This window comes from Rhopalosiphum padi, chromosome 2 (genome assembly GCF_020882245.1).
Source record: "Rhopalosiphum padi isolate XX-2018 chromosome 2, ASM2088224v1, whole genome shotgun sequence".
NCBI classification, from domain to species: Eukaryota; Metazoa; Arthropoda; class Insecta; order Hemiptera; family Aphididae; genus Rhopalosiphum; species Rhopalosiphum padi.
In genome coordinates, this window is record NC_083598.1 from 6,916,806 (window position 1) to 6,933,008 (window position 16,203).

Sequence of the window (16,203 nt, forward strand, 5' to 3'; positions counted from 1 at the left end):
GTTTTATCCAATGAAGATTAAATGTGATTGAATGGCTGTGTTAATCATATTATTAGCAAGTTCGATTATCTTGTGATTCTGAGAACAAGCATACTAACTTACAAGGCTGGGCATTAACGCATTATTAAGTTAATTTAACTTTTTAACTTAATAAGTTATTTTTTTTTTATGATTATTAACTTAAGGAGTTTTCGAATTAACTTTTAATTAACTTGAGTTAATTTTCATTTAAATGAGTTAATTTAATTTCAATAAAATTGTGTGAACTATTATAGTTATATAAATTGCTGGTACACATTTTTTAAGTTATGAGTGCTAACAAAATTTGTACTGTTACCTTTTGGAATATAATATATATACAATAATAATAGTTCTTTGGACTTAAAACATGAACAATTTTTGGTACCGATTATTTTAATTTTATCTATGTGAAAACAAGATACTTTTTTTGTTTAACTAACTCAACTTGAGTTAAAAGGTTAATATTAAATTTTGGTTAACTCTTAATTTTGTTAAATTGATAGAAAATTTTGAATTAAATTGATTTAGATTTTAATTTAAACTTAATTGAGTTAAAAAATATCATTAACTTTCCCAACCTTGCTAACTTATATAATTTAGATGGCATCTCAAGATCACCTGATCACACTTTTTCTGAAAGTGTAACTGCTGTTCTGATAATATCTATTTTCAAAATATATGTGTCTTGTATATTATGTGCATGCCGCATGACAATATTGTTTTTGATGTTAAGGAAAAGTAATTGTAAATTAGAATATATTATTTACCTATTACATAAGATATCAAAATAGGAATATTATTTCTGATCAGTTTTTAAAACTGATAGCAGTTAGTAAAAAAAATAAACATGAAGCAATACTCACATAATATTTATGACATTTTCCAAGTTTTAAGAGGAACTAAGTCCTGTCATAGAAAAAGACAACAATGTGACTAAAATATGTAAATATTTTACAATTTTCCAGTTATATTTAGTTATAATCATAAATAGGTAAGTATAATATATTCTTATAGACTATAGTTACAACGGATGTAACTTATAATATCACTTTAATTACCCAGAAGAAGTCATTGATATAGATAAATCTCAAATATAGAAAATTGGATTTTGTGTTATGCTTAGTTGTAAAATTAAAATATCTATTGCTGTGTGTGAATTATAAATTATTTAATAAAAACAAATTAATGAAATAGCATATTTTGGTGACTTCTGGAATTTTGGTTAAGAATGTAGTTAATATATATTATTACATATGCCAAATCTACTGAATTATCATATATACAGGTTGTCGAATGGCTCATAGTCATGTAAACATTTAAAAATCCTCGCAGCGCCTATCGTGACTGCGACGTCACCCGTCGTACACATTTTGAGACGGTGCATTGTTATGCATGGCGATTGGCGGTTTGTAATATTTTTCGTTCTTTTGAAGTTTTACACAATATTATTACGAATTGTTACTGTATCTGCATTGTATACTTGTATGGTATAAGTTGAGCACTTATTTGAATGAATAAAAATTATGCATTTATTGTTAAAACCCCGAAATCTTCGTCAATTTGTAAGTAGGTAGTAGCTACTACAGTATATAATCAGCCCTGAAATCCAATTGCGCCATTTTTGTACAAAACTAATTGTAAATCGTAATATTCCTTATTTATAATAAATGAAGGTATACATATTTTCTGTGACATTAAATTGACCAATATAACCATATTATATTATAACCCATAAACATTGGATAATAGTATAAATATTAAAATATAATACTATTATAGTAATAATATAAATTATAATAGTAAATAGTTTAATTATCTATAGCCGTGTCCTATAGTAAGGCACTATAGATATAGTACAATGTATAAACTACAAATATTATAGTATATCCAATGCTCTATAATATATAAATTGTTTACTTCTAGCCTAAGGTTCTAGCCAGTGCCCAGTAGCCACGGTTTAAAAATGTTATTTATATATTTAATTCGTGCACCTAGCCACATCGGGTACATACTACATCGTGTCACACATATATAATTCTGTGATATATATATATCAGCTGTGATTTCAACACATTTTTATCAGTAATAGTGATAAGAAGTTTGAAGTGTTTGAACAAAAAACAGTTCAAATTCAAATCAAAACCAAATCATAGTCAATTTCAGTCGTCTTCCGTAATCAAAGGATACCCCAACCGTATATTATTCCTTATTTTCTCTACCCGTAAAGCCATAAATCATTGTGTATAGTAAATAATTTAATAACTCTTATTCATTCTTTCAAGATTTAATATGTCTTCAGCTGAACCTAGTCCGCAGCACATATCTGCACTTAGGAAATATTTTGGACATTCTACATTTCGGTCCATGCAATGGGAGATCATATATTCAGTTTTAGAAGTAAAATACCTAGTCTTACTGTCCTGTTTTCTCTTCATTTGTAGGTATATATAATATGTATATTATCTTTTCAGCAAAAAAGAGACGCATGTGTGGTTATGTCCACTGGTTATGGAAAAAGTCTTTGCTACCAGTATCCAGCAGTTTATAGCAAAGGCTTAACCATAGTTGTTTCCCCATTAATATCGTTAATGAAGGATCAAGTGCTCTCCCTTGAGGTTTGAACTTAATTTGTTTAATATATATATTTATATTTTTTTACCTAGGTACCTATATATTATTTTCCATGGATTAAATACTTACCACATCATAATTATTTTATTCTTTACATAAACATCATAATACTAACAAAATAAAATAAAATAAATATCAACGACAACTAGGTATTTTAGACAGTTATTAGTTTATTTACTATTGATTTTTAAATGTTTTCTAGATGGCCAATATAAAAGCATGTCTCCTAGGTTCGGCGCAAACATCTAAGGCTGATGCTTTGAATAGTCTTTTTTCTGGAGATGTTAGAGTGTTATATATAACTCCAGAATGGATAGCCACTGATTCAGCAAAACAAACTTTACAAGACTTACAAACAAAAATCAAAATAGTCGCTGTTGCTATTGATGAAGCACATTGTGTCAGTCAATGGGGTTTTGATTTTAGATCTTCTTATAGGTCAGTAAAAATATAAATTTTTTAACGTTCAATTATTTTATTAATCTATTTAACATAAACATCTATTTATATCAGGAATTTAGGGAAATTACGCAAGATACTACCCAATGTCCCAATCATGGCGCTAACAGCCACTGCTACACCAATTGTACGCAAAGACATTTGCAACTCATTGAATCTCATGTATGATTGACCATAATTAAATTTGTAAATCTATATGATTTGAATTAAATCAATCTTGATTAATTAATGTTTATTTTTAGAAATCCAAAATATGTATGTACAGGATTTGATAGAAAAAATTTATATTTTGAGGTATCTAAAAAAACAAATATATTTTTTGACTTGAATAAATTCATGAAAAAAGATGGGCTGAAAATGTTTTTTGAAGGAGCCACGATTATCTACTGTCCTACAAAAAAACAGACTGAAGCTGTTGCACAAGAATTAAAATGTAAATAGTACTTCACTACTTCCCACAGATTATGTTGCTTAATCTATTTTCTATCTATATTGCAATATTATAATTTTATTTCAGCTAATAGAATAGATTGTGAAGTTTATCATGCAGACATTCCATTGAACAAAAGAAACACTGTTCACGAAAATTTTGTTAAAGATAAATTGCAAATTGTTGTAGCTACAGTGGCTTTTGGAATGGGAATCGATAAACCAGGTAATTTTTTAATTTATTTTACTGATTTTAAAATTCAATACACTATAAATTATCTGAAAAATAATTTACTATTTGAAATTAAAAAAAAAAAAAAAACAATGCTTTTTTTCTACTGAAAGTATTATGTGAATAATTTATCTAATACATTTGAGGAGTTAATATTTATTAGCTTTATTGAATATTTGTTGATTTCATTTTTGATAGATGTAAGACGTGTTATTCACTACGGAGCACCTAAAGACATTGAATCATACTATCAAGAAGTTGGTCGAGCAGGGCGAGATGGTTTGCCAGCTATTTGTCATGTATTCTACAATGAGGCTGACATTGTGCTCAATAGGCATATAATGCTTTCAAACCTCACAAATGATACATACCGCTCACATAAAGAAAAAATGGCTAAGGTCATCGAACAATACATGGAGACTAGATTATGCAGACGTCAATTATTATTATCCTATTTCGAGGATGTCTCTTCGTCTACTAAATCTGATACTGCCATCATTAGAGAAAACTGCTGTGATAATTGTACAAATAAGTACGACTTTTTATTTTCAGAACAAAAATTTTTATATTAATTCAAATCTATTATTTCTTTGAAAATTCAGCAAAAAGACTGACAAATTACAACCTGATAATGATGTAGATTTAACTGAAGATATACAATTATTGTTAAAATCTGCACAAGCACTAGGTGGTTATTTTGGACTGGTGGCAATAGTAAATTTCATTTGTGGTAAAAAAAATGATAAATTATCTAAATATACAGTCCATCAATTGTATGGAAAAGGGAATTATAACACAGAAACTTTTTGGAAAGCACTAGGTAACTAAATTACTTTTACAATAATGTGCAACAACTTATTAGAATTGTTTATCAAGTATGTTACGATTTTATGATTATACAGGTAAATTGTGTTTGAGAGAAAGTTTACTGCAACAAAACCCTTGTACTTCGTTCAAAGAAGGCAACAAATTTTCTTTTCCCATCAGTACTGTTGCAGTTTCAGACAAAGGATATGAATTCATAAAATAGTAAAATTAAAATCTTGTAAATTAATTATAGCTTATTAATAAAAATGTTCGTTTACTGTTTTGATTATAGTGGAAAGAAATCAGGTATTCTAATAGACCCTTCTTTGGATGTTTTAAAAATGTTTAAATCTAAATCAGCAATTAAGTAATACAGTTTATAAACTAATATATTATATAACATACCTAATTATATTTATTTGTTTAAGATTAAATGGTGTTTGCAAGGTTAGTGGTACCTTAGATATAAAACTGAAGTATCTGCATGAAGAAAAAGTATCTCAATGTATACCAAGTACACAGAATTACAGGCCCCAACAAGTGACCGAGAATACAGAGTTAGAAGTAAATATTTAAATTAATGTTGAAAGTAACAAAATGTTTATTATTTAATATTTTGTAGAACACACTATACTCAACATTGGTTATGTATAGAACCACATTGGCTCAACAATCAGACTGTATGCCTTATATGATTGCAAGTAATAAATTGTTAATTGATGTGGCAAAATTAAAACCTAAACATGTATCTGAATTAAAAAATGGTAAAAAATTAAACTAATCATCTTTAAATGCTAATTTTTATCTTGCTAATCAATTTATTTTTGGCTAAAGTTGAAGGGTTTACTGAAGCTAAAATTGATCGTTTTGGTCAAGCAATAGTAGATAAGGTGATAGAAGTTTGTAATAAATATCCGACAGAATCGAAGACTGAGAGTGTAAATCAGAGCAAAACTAAGTAAATATACTATATATAGTTTATGAATGTTATCTACTTATGTTCTTTTTTGTCTATTGTATTCTATTTTTTCTAGTAACTCAAATTCTAGTGTGTGTGACGATTTTTGGGATGAATGTGATGATTCCATCTTCAGTGAAATATGTGATACAGATGAAATACAAAATTTTAGTGTTGATAGAAATATAGAAATTAATGAAGTTCATAGTAATTTAATTCTAAAAAGTGATGAAAACCCAACTAAAAGAAAATATTGTGCTACGGAATCAAATGAATTGTGTGAAGAAAAAATAACAGAACACAATAAAACTATGATTAAAAAATTAAAAAATAACTCTCTGTTTAGATTTTAAAAGACTGACATTTAAAGCACAATCATTAATTAGGTCATTGTAATATATTTTTCATACCCAAACCATAAGTAATTATTTTGTTTATAAGGCAGCATTTATTAATTATTATGTAATATTTATTTTGTTTTACTTAACAACTGATAAGTCATTCCATTTTGATTATTTAAATTATGTATCTATCTATTTATTATACTATTACGGTTTATTTATATTAAAATATATTTTTTTATAAATAATATAATTATTCATATTGTCAAAGTATCAAAGACTAGTAGTATTATACTGTAAAGACTTTCCAATGAGTTCAAGAATTGCATCCAAAGATATAAGAATCATGTATCAACATTCAACAATTAAAATAGTGTTATGGTAGATTTAGGGTATCTTGATTCTTGTGAATATTGTGATCACTGATCATGTTTCTTAATAATAAAATTTCATGGTTATTTATATGTTATTTTATGGTTATCCAACAACTTTCAACGTCCTGCAATCTTTCAAATAGACAATTAATTAATTTAATTACTTAGATAGCAGGTATGTAATACCATTGGTTGATTTTATAATATACTAGTACATTAATATTATAAAATCAATGGTTTTACATAATATTATACTTGGTGTAGGCTTGTAGTTGCTAGTGGTGGGGGTGTGACAGTAGAAATAAAATCTATATCATGTCATAATACTCATAATAACCTTATGAGTTATGACGTACAGTATAAATAGTATAATATACCAGTATAGAAATTTTGATACGGAAATGTCGGGAACTCGCCGAACTCGGGAATAATATATTACTATGATTCAGAAAATTATTCTAATTGACAACGATGCGCGTTTTTCTGGACACGACCTTGTCAAGACGTGATAAATTTTTTTTCATATTGTCATAATATTTTTAATTAAATGCTCTTTTTTTACATCCTCTCTTCCTTTTTAAATTCATTTAAATTACCATTTAAAAGTTTTTGGAAAGTAAATTTGTGTTCATTAATTATTTATGCTGTATAATAATTAATTTTTTTTCTTTAAACATTTTAAATATTTCAAGATTTTTCATTGTAATATTATTAATATTATTAAGCGAATGTCGCAGTGTAACTATGTTAATAACATGAACAAAATTAATTTCCAACGATAAATTGCAAGGCGGATTCGTGGATTTATAGAATAGATAAGGTATCGTCGGTATCACGGTTATCTACGAATTTTTCATCAAACATATAGAAATAGAGTGGCGATTGTTGTTGCGAATAATACAACTCGGTTGGCACGAAGTATATTTTTGTTTTCAGGAACGCAAATACGCAATTCGTATGCAACCGAAAATAATATATACTATTATAATATAATGTAGGTTAATTTTTATGATCAAACGATTACTACTTAATAACCCCCCCAACATCATAATTTTAGGAAAATTAATAAGTATGTTTTTGTAGAGTAAAAGTGGTTTCTACCAATGAACTTAATTTAATAATAACAGTATGAAAAAGAATATCCTAAACTCCATTCCTTTACAGACAATATAAAACGTTTTTAAGATAAATATTATTATTATAATTATAATTATATTTTGTAGATATTCGAAGAACAGCTGAAATACATAATCAGTTCACACATAATAGATTTCAAAGAGTTCTATTTAAAATAGCATACGATACGTCGATATATTATGATAATATTATAGTATTAGGTAGGTACCTATTTATAATTAATATTCTACCTACACTGTAATCTAGTACTCCGTGGTAAACGGCAATCGTCACTAGCTGTTTGTCGGAGGGGAGAGAAACGATTGTGAAATTTCGATTAATTAAATTTACATGAATAATTTAATAAAATTGTAATAAATAGGACTTTTTATGATGTTATGGAAATGAAAAAACCAAAAAAATAGATATGCGACACCATTTATACCACAGGCGCGTGGTACCGAATCGATTTTTCGTTTAACTGGAATCAGACTATTCAGAGTTCAGACTCGTGTATAGAATCCGTCACGAAGTTGGATGAACTTGAAGTCTGCTCCACTCTCACTATTACATCGGAACAGGACGGGCTTTTGATATCGTTCATCGCGGTCATTGCACTGGTACACTGGGCAGGCATATGATTGTATGTCCACTGCCGTCACCACATTCACACTCGGGACGTTTGTATTAGTCGTATTGCATTCTACCGTCAGTACTTCATCCACAGCACTGCAGGGTAAGTTTATTGTATCGTCTACTGACAGAAAAGGAACACCTAAAACCACAGTATAGTACACGATGACCTAAAGTCCTGAAATAAAAAGGCTATAATATATGTATGGTGACCAGACGTACTCTTTTTCGTAGGACAGTACTCTTTTTTGATGTGTGTCCTATAGTGTCCTTAACATTAGTGTTAAGTACATGATATTGTACTCTTTTTTTAAAATTATTATGGGCTAATACGTGTTTATGTGTTTTTACTGTTTTTTATAATTTGATTATTAATTTATATTTTATGGTTCGACCATTCTTATTGGTTGGTAGCACGATTTAAGATATTATACTAAATCGTATAGGTATACTTAAGTCTTACACTTGGTATTTTTACCTTTAAAAAATAATCTATACTTTAGTTTAAGTTTACTTTAAATTCTTCAATATCAAAGTATTTTTATCATAAAGACACACCCTAAATGAGTTGACATTATAATTTCAAATAATTGGTTTTTATAATTGATAATAATAATAATAAAATAAATAGAGTATTCAGATCTAAAAAAAAAACAATTTTTATAGAAGGAGATTGCTTATGGAAATATGGGTAAAACGGGTAGAAGTTTTAAAATGTACTTATTTTAAATTTTTATATATGGTCACTATAAGTATATGCTACTATACTAGCTCAGGTTTCTAGTATTAAAAACTTTGATCAAAATACATTTTATAATTTATACAACGGTTTTTATAAGTAAAAATACATTAAAAAAATATAAATTAAACCAAAAATTTATAGTGTGATTTGAAACAGTTAAAGGCATAAAAAATGATATCGATAAAATTAAAATAGTAAACTATACAATTACATTTCAAGACCACTGATTTTTGTAAAAACACTAAGAACTATGAAAAACGTCAACATTTCTCGCCTCAACAAAATCTATATATATACATACTCCAACAAATCAGAAAAATAAAATGAAGCACTTAATTGAAAAAAAATATTAATACAATCGTATACATTTGTATGTTTTCGCTATTTTTAACATGCGAACATATTTAAATGTAAAATATAATTTTTAATTTTTCCTATATTTATTTAGTTCACGAATAAAGTTCAAAAATTGAGAAGGTGTCTATTATCAAGTAATAATATAGATTTATCCAAAATTTTAACCAATTTTTTTCTTTTAAATTATTTCTTAATTTCTAATGTATTTATTTTATTTTTACTACTGAGTACTAATACTAATGTTTGAATAATAAATATTTTAAAAGCATATTTTTAGATTTTGTATGCATATTTCGTGGGTTTTAAATTAAAACTTTTAATGCATATTTTAGCGCTTATTTTGTGGTTTTTAAGTGCTATAAGTTCCAAACTCTGGTTATAATTAACTTATTGTTAAATATTTTTACCTACCCACCCAAGAATGTTACTAGATGATTTTTCAACCAACACTGTAAATTTATACATTAAAGCATTTAAACCAAAGTACCAGAAATCGCTTTTTAAATAATAGATTTAAATATTTTTAATACTAATACACTGTGAGTAATACATATACTATACTATACACCAAGTAACACTTAATGTTACCCAGAAGTATAAAAAACAATATTATTATTATTTGTTATATTAATATATTATATTGATAATTTTCAAAAGTATTTACAATTATATTTAGCGTAATCTATAAGTAGACGGTAGTTATTAAATATATTAGAAATATAAAAGAATTCTAATATTTATTATCCATGGCAAAAGGTAATCGTTGATCTACACCTTTGTATACGTTGCATATATTTTGTCCTGTTATGGTTATTTTCATAAAATAGCTCATTAGTTCACTTTCCAGTTCAAGGTTAGACTAAAGAAATACTAATTATGATAGATAATCTGATAACCGGGAGACATATTGACGCATATTTTATTTCCGAGTGCTCAATGCATTTATATATATAACTAATATTATAACTAAGTCATAGAGTCATTATAATATACTTATTTATACATATAACCTATATTAATAGTATTATACTGCACTACATATATTTTACTGAGTTAACCGTACACTATTTTAATGTATACACAAGTCACAAATGTTGTTTCCATTGTCATCATTGGTCATTGGGAAATGAGTAATATAAATAACTGACATATACTTTATATTTTTGCATAAGCTTAACGTAATTCGTGAATTATATTATTATAAAATTTAATGATATTGTTATGCAAATGATTAGCTAAACCTGATATACCTAATTATCGGAAACATAATAATTAATAACACTGCAGTAATGTACTTATTTTGCCTATACTATACGCCAGGTAACACTTTATTTGGGGCAATGTATATTATACATTAATTTAAAGCAAAGACTTTCGTGCACTAAAAAAATCATCAATTAATATACATTTAAAATTATGCACTTATGTATCAAAAAATTAAAAATATGCGGTTAAATTTTCCCACAAAAAAATTAAAACACTAAAATTTATAGTTCTAAAAATAATTTTTTTCTTTAAATATTTAATTTTAATAATTTTTATATTATCTCTCTAAGTTTTAACTAGATTTAATTTACTTATTTTATTATATTAAATTGATTTGGAATCTTTTATCAATTTTTGATCTCATTCTTCTTTATTAATTATTATTCTGTACCTAATAAAACAAAAAACGTATTTAAAATTGATTGTTGAATTATTCTCAAAATATTTACCTTAAATAGTAAAATATAATAATTTTTGTCCTTGAAAAATATTCACCGAAGCATTACTCGTCATACTCGTATTATATAGCTTTTCTATTTAGGAACAAATATTTTATTAATATATTACCTATATTTTAAAAATTTTCATTATTTAAATGTTTATAAATAACTCGTAAAGTTTTGAAATATTTGTATAATTATATATGTTGATAAAGTAAAAATAGGTATTAATATTTGGTTAACATTTTTAAAGTTTTTGAAAACGTGTTAGAAAAATCACTACTCAGTGATCGAACTACCTTTTGTTTGTTTTTTCTATCTTTATTTATTTGTTATATATTCATTAAGAATATCTTTACACCAGTTTCTTTTCAGTCGACTAGGGGGATTTTCAGGATATGACACATGAATATATATATATATCATATTCGTGATATATCCGAGAATTGAATTAGAAAAGTTTTGATATTGTTTTTGTACTGGGATTTGGGGTAGCATCTCATGCTGCAGTTTGAAGTTAGAATTTCATTTGTTAACTGATTTATGGTATCATAAAGTTTTTGAGTAGATTGGTTTTTTTGTCGAGTAAATCGTAGAATTTGCGCCTATCAGTTTTTGGGTAAAATCGTTTAGGCGTAAATGAACGAATTGGTGATTCAGAAGAACAGCCGAGTGATCCGTGATAGGTCTGAGGAGATTAACAGTCGTGAGGAATGCATTGGTAATAAAAGTAGTCTAGTATAATACCTGATGTACAGCGTAAAGAAGTGGACCTGCAAACCAGCAGTGTGTTGGGCTTGGTGGAGCAAGATTATTATAACATTTTGGTTTGCAAAATTTTGAAGTATACCATATCTTTAGAGCTGTTTATACGACGCGTCGGTCCCAGATTCCCAATTGTGATTCTTAGCATTATTATAATCACCACCTATGATACATTGTGACCAAGGGTGATAAAATAATAAACACATATAGTTTTGAATATTCATCGTAAACGTATTACGCCTTGTAGGGAAATAAATCGCTGCTATTGTAGTTGGTATATGTTATTACAAGGCCGTAACTAGAAATTAATTTCGGGGGGGTTTTAAGCTAAAAAAAATTGTGGTTTAGAGATTGAAATAGTTATTTTACTACCACATAATATAACACGAAAACATTTCGGGGAGGGGGGGGCTGAACTCCCCCAGGTACGGCCTCGTGTTATTGAGATGTAATGAGCAGTCGTGTCACAAGACTGTAAATACTAAATAGGGTTATTTGGAACTTTGGAAGTGATTGAAACATCAGAGAGTGGACTTTAAATAAAACACGGTATCTCCATGACTTGTATTATCAGGATGATTTGTTTTAAGAATAGATGTATAGATCACCCGGTAATAGGAATGTGAGTGTTTTGCGAAAAGCGTTTTTTTTTTGAGAATTAAGAAGCCATCATAGTAAAAGTGAAACATTTATACAAAACTTCAGAGATGGCGTTGTACTCTGTATCGCCACCGTCACGGCAGGCCGTAACGCCACCCGTAACCACGTTCATATTTGACAATAATAAATAAGGTAACTTGCTTTTTTTAAATCTTGAATTCCATATTCATTGCAGGTTTCGTTTTCGGAGCTGTCGTCAGCTTCAACTGACTCAAGATCCTGAATTTTCTAAAAAAATTAAAAATTATTTTAATTAAAAATTGTGAATGATTATATAGTTTAAAATCAAAACGTCAGCTTCAACTGACTCAAGATCCTGAATTTTCTAAAAAAATTAAAAATTATTTTAATTAAAAATTGTGAATGATTATATAGTTTAAAATCAAAACATAAATTGTTCCAAAAAATTTTATTTAAACATTTTAAAAAAGAAATATATCTTATTTCGTTTAAGTATTTGTCGTTTTCGGTGGTGAGTTCATATTCAACAGATGTAAGTCCTTGGCTTTTCTAAATATATTAAAATATATATAAATAGAGTTTTTATATAGTTATGTACTTAGTTATTACTCGTTTAGTTAGAGTTATTATTTATGATTTATCATAATATTTACTGTTGTTTTTTGTTTTACGAGTATATGACTTGAGAGCTTACTAATGTTAAAAATAATTTAACTATAAAATAGATAATTTTTCATAGTATTTAATATTAAATAATGTCGTCTATATTTTAAATTATTTTATTTCAAAATTAAAAATGAAAAAAAAATAGTTCATAGGACAACAGTAATTATTTTATTGATAAATGTTTCTAATTTAAAATAAATGGTATAATTGTAGTTTTATGAAAATATTTGAATTAACTTTTCCCGCAATCCTATTGATTTCTTTTAGAGCTGTTTCATTTGCAGTAGTGATGGTGATTATTTAGAATCTTTTGAAGTCATTTTAACGTCAAATAAATACCTTATAAATCATAAAAAATAAGAAATTTAAATGTGAAGAAATTATTCTATACAATATTTTTAATTACTTACAACTCGTTTCAAGTTTGAAATATTGATAAAATTACTTGGAATTCAATTGTATTACTAAAAAGGACGTAACTGAATGAGAACTGCTGATGGATATGAATTTCCTATGCCTGATTACTTCATTTTTAAGGCAATAGAAATCATAATAAGTACTAGTGGTGTTCAGTTTATTAGTATTGGTTTTTAATACTAGTCGTATAAAAACAAAAAAAAATAATTAATTTAATATCATGGTATTTGAAATCAATGGTATAGCAAAAAATTATTTGTTAGCAAATACTGTGAACTTATTCTCTATATTGTTACACATCAATTTTATCGAATTAGCAGTGATAATTGTCGGAATCGAAAAACTTGTCATTATGGCCACGTAGTTGATAATTTGTTGAAAATACGTTTTTAAGAGGGGGATAGTGACTTGACGTCATCGAAACAAGAAATTGTAAAACAAGAATTCGAATATCCATCTTAGAATTGTGCATCACACATAACATATATACCTACGTACAAATATTAATTATATCGTTTTATATCAAAATTTTATTTTTCCCGTGTCTGACTTATGGGAAAACAGATTTACGATTTTATTTCATTGATATTATCATGATATTAAAAATTTGTAAATGTTTATAAAGTCTCAAGCATTTATAAAAAGGTGTAATCTTTCGGAGTATGCCACGGGGGGCGCTGCACACGAATTGTTTCCCAAAATTCCTTTCCACATGAATTGTGTCCCGGCGATATTTAAAGACTAAAAACGAATTGTGTCCCAACGTAAAAACACTAAAAACATTATTTCCCTTTCATTTTATACAGATGTAATACTGTCAATAGCAAATTATGACTATCGGTAGGATAAAAATATTGATTTTTTTGAGTTTTGTTGTTTTTATGCAATTATTAGAAGTAAGTAAAATGAAAATTTGTAGGTTTAATTTATAGGAGCGTAATATAATAATTAAAATAAAAAGTTATAAATATAAAATTAAAAAATTAAAATTTAGTAAAAACTTGAGTGGAAAACCTAACCTTTTTCTTGTATTCTTGACTCAAATCAACCGTTTGAATTTTCCTCCACCAACTTTAACTTTGATCTAAATGCAATCTGCATCCTTACGTTTAAACTGATGACTATGCGGTTAATAATGACGAGTGAATTGCTTTTTTTAAAATCGGCAAATAGGTATTATTTTAGCTGAAAAATTTATACTATTTTTTATTTAATTCAGACTTGAATGTGTGTAAGATGAATGCTTTAGTATAAGTATCTATATTATTACTAGGAAGTAAAAAAAAATACCAGTGATAAATAATTATTATTTTTCAAGCCATAGATTGTAAAAAATTGTATAAACAATTTTAGGCAACTTTTAAAAGTTCCATCCACAAATTTTGAATCAACTTTACTTAGAAATTTAAATAAACGGATGTAATTTATATAGTTGTTTAGAACAGTGGTGTTCAAACTATAGGACGCGTAAGCTTTAAGATTAGGTCGCGATAAGTTTATTGTTTAAAATTAAAAAAATCCATATTTAAACATATTAATATATTATGTATGTTAGGTTTGACACAAAAAAATCATTCCATATGACATTGGATAAAATAATTTTTGTGCACACGTTGTCACGCGTTAAAATAGCGCAAGTGTTCGCCGGGCCTTATCGATAAAAGATCTGGTTATTTATAAATTATTTTTATAAAAGATGGAGTATTTTGTGTGAAAACAGTCATGCTCATATATCTCATTAATTTTTGTTTGTATTATTATGTGTACTTTTTTTGTATCATTATACATATAATAAAAACTAAATATTACTATTAAGCAATAGATATTAGGCAATTTGAATTATTTTGGCTAATAAAGCAGACATGGGTCGCAAAAAATGTATGGTAAGAACATTAGGTCGCGAGTCAAAAACTTTGAATTTTCTTTCACCAACTTTGATCTCGTAACTGTTTTGTAAGAAGGTTGTGATTTTTTGGTACTTATAAAAATACATTTTTTACAAATATTATATAATGAACATTATGTCGCCCATAAGGCCATAGCCATAAGTCCATTAGGACGTAATAATAATTAAATCTCAAACCACATACTTTCCACATTTAAATTTAAAATGCAAAGAACTTATTCTTAAACTATTTACTACATTAAAAAATAATATTCACAGACAGCGACCAGTTTTGAATAATTCATTGAATGAACACTGCACTTTATGAATTCTAAAAATATTATCGTACTTTGGTTTCAAATTGGCATAATTAATATTAACATTAAAAAGCAATTACTATAAAAACATATAATCATGATAACATGTTTGGAATACTAGTATAGTGTTATTTATTATAAAAGCAGTAACTTACAAAAAGAATACAAATAAATTTCTTTTTTTGGCATTCATATTATATTATAATGGACACCAATTTATTGTAATTTAGGTATTTCCTATCACGCCAGTATTTCATAGGTTTTGTCGTATCGACCCCGTTACGATTTCGCGATAGAAACAAATAGTGTTTTATATCGATAATGTTCTAAATATATTTTTATTCATCTAAGCTCTTTCAACACTAACTTTACTATAACAAAAATTACCAAAATAAATTATTCACTTTTCTAATAAGTTATAATTTATATGCAGCAATAAGTAATAACGAAATATGCAAAAAGGTTAAATACAAAAACTTAGTGCTAAAAAACATATTTTTAGATTACTCAAATTTATCTGTAAACTTATAATATAAAAACTAAAAGTAGGTATAATCATTAATCAGCAAAACTTACTAGTTATCGGTTAAATACAATATATTACGTAATTAATATCATTGGAATAATGTAATGATAATAAATAAATTATACTATGATAGATGCAATGTTTTTATCAACAAGTATTTAAAATCCAACTATAACTAGTTCCACCATAATAATAACCAT

The 16,203-nt window shown here is 26.7% G+C and overlaps 1 protein-coding gene and 1 long non-coding RNA gene across 3 annotated transcripts in view; both read left to right on the plus strand.

The window, feature by feature from the left end:
• The first annotated feature begins 592 nt into the window (after nt 1–592).
• LOC132919594 (bifunctional 3'-5' exonuclease/ATP-dependent helicase WRN-like) lies at nt 593–6,340 on the plus strand. The gene is made up of 15 exons (XM_060981307.1): nt 593–2,242; nt 2,304–2,418; nt 2,493–2,636; nt 2,855–3,090; nt 3,166–3,273; nt 3,354–3,544; nt 3,629–3,766; nt 3,971–4,304; nt 4,375–4,592; nt 4,675–4,801; nt 4,872–4,946; nt 5,008–5,143; nt 5,202–5,343; nt 5,414–5,537; nt 5,614–6,340. The coding sequence occupies exons 2-15, from the start codon at nt 2,311–2,313 to the stop codon at nt 5,888–5,890; spliced, it is 2,358 nt and encodes a 785-aa protein (XP_060837290.1). The 5' UTR covers nt 593–2,242; nt 2,304–2,310; the 3' UTR covers nt 5,891–6,340.
• A 1,315-nt stretch (nt 6,341–7,655) lies between these two features.
• LOC132920376 (uncharacterized) overlaps nt 7,656–16,203 on the plus strand; it is a 29,184-nt gene continuing 20,636 nt past the window's right edge. For both annotated transcript variants that reach the window (XR_009660725.1, XR_009660726.1), the window contains exon 1: nt 7,656–8,104. This is a non-coding gene — a long non-coding RNA (uncharacterized LOC132920376). The remainder of the gene's footprint in view (nt 8,105–16,203) is intronic.

What these genes read in the sequence shown, in the direction of transcription:
- LOC132919594 (XM_060981307.1), top strand. Translation starts at nt 2,311, where the DNA reads ATGTCTTCAGCTGAACCTAGTCCGCAGCACATATCTGCACTTAGGAAA. An exon ending in GATTTTAGATCTTCTTATAG is followed by an intron (nt 3,091 to 3,165) that starts GTCAGTAAAAAT and finishes TATTTATATCAG; the next exon opens with GAATTTAGGGAAATTACGCA. An exon ending in TGTATCTGAATTAAAAAATG is followed by an intron (nt 5,344 to 5,413) that starts GTAAAAAATTAA and finishes TTTTGGCTAAAG; the next exon opens with TTGAAGGGTTTACTGAAGCT.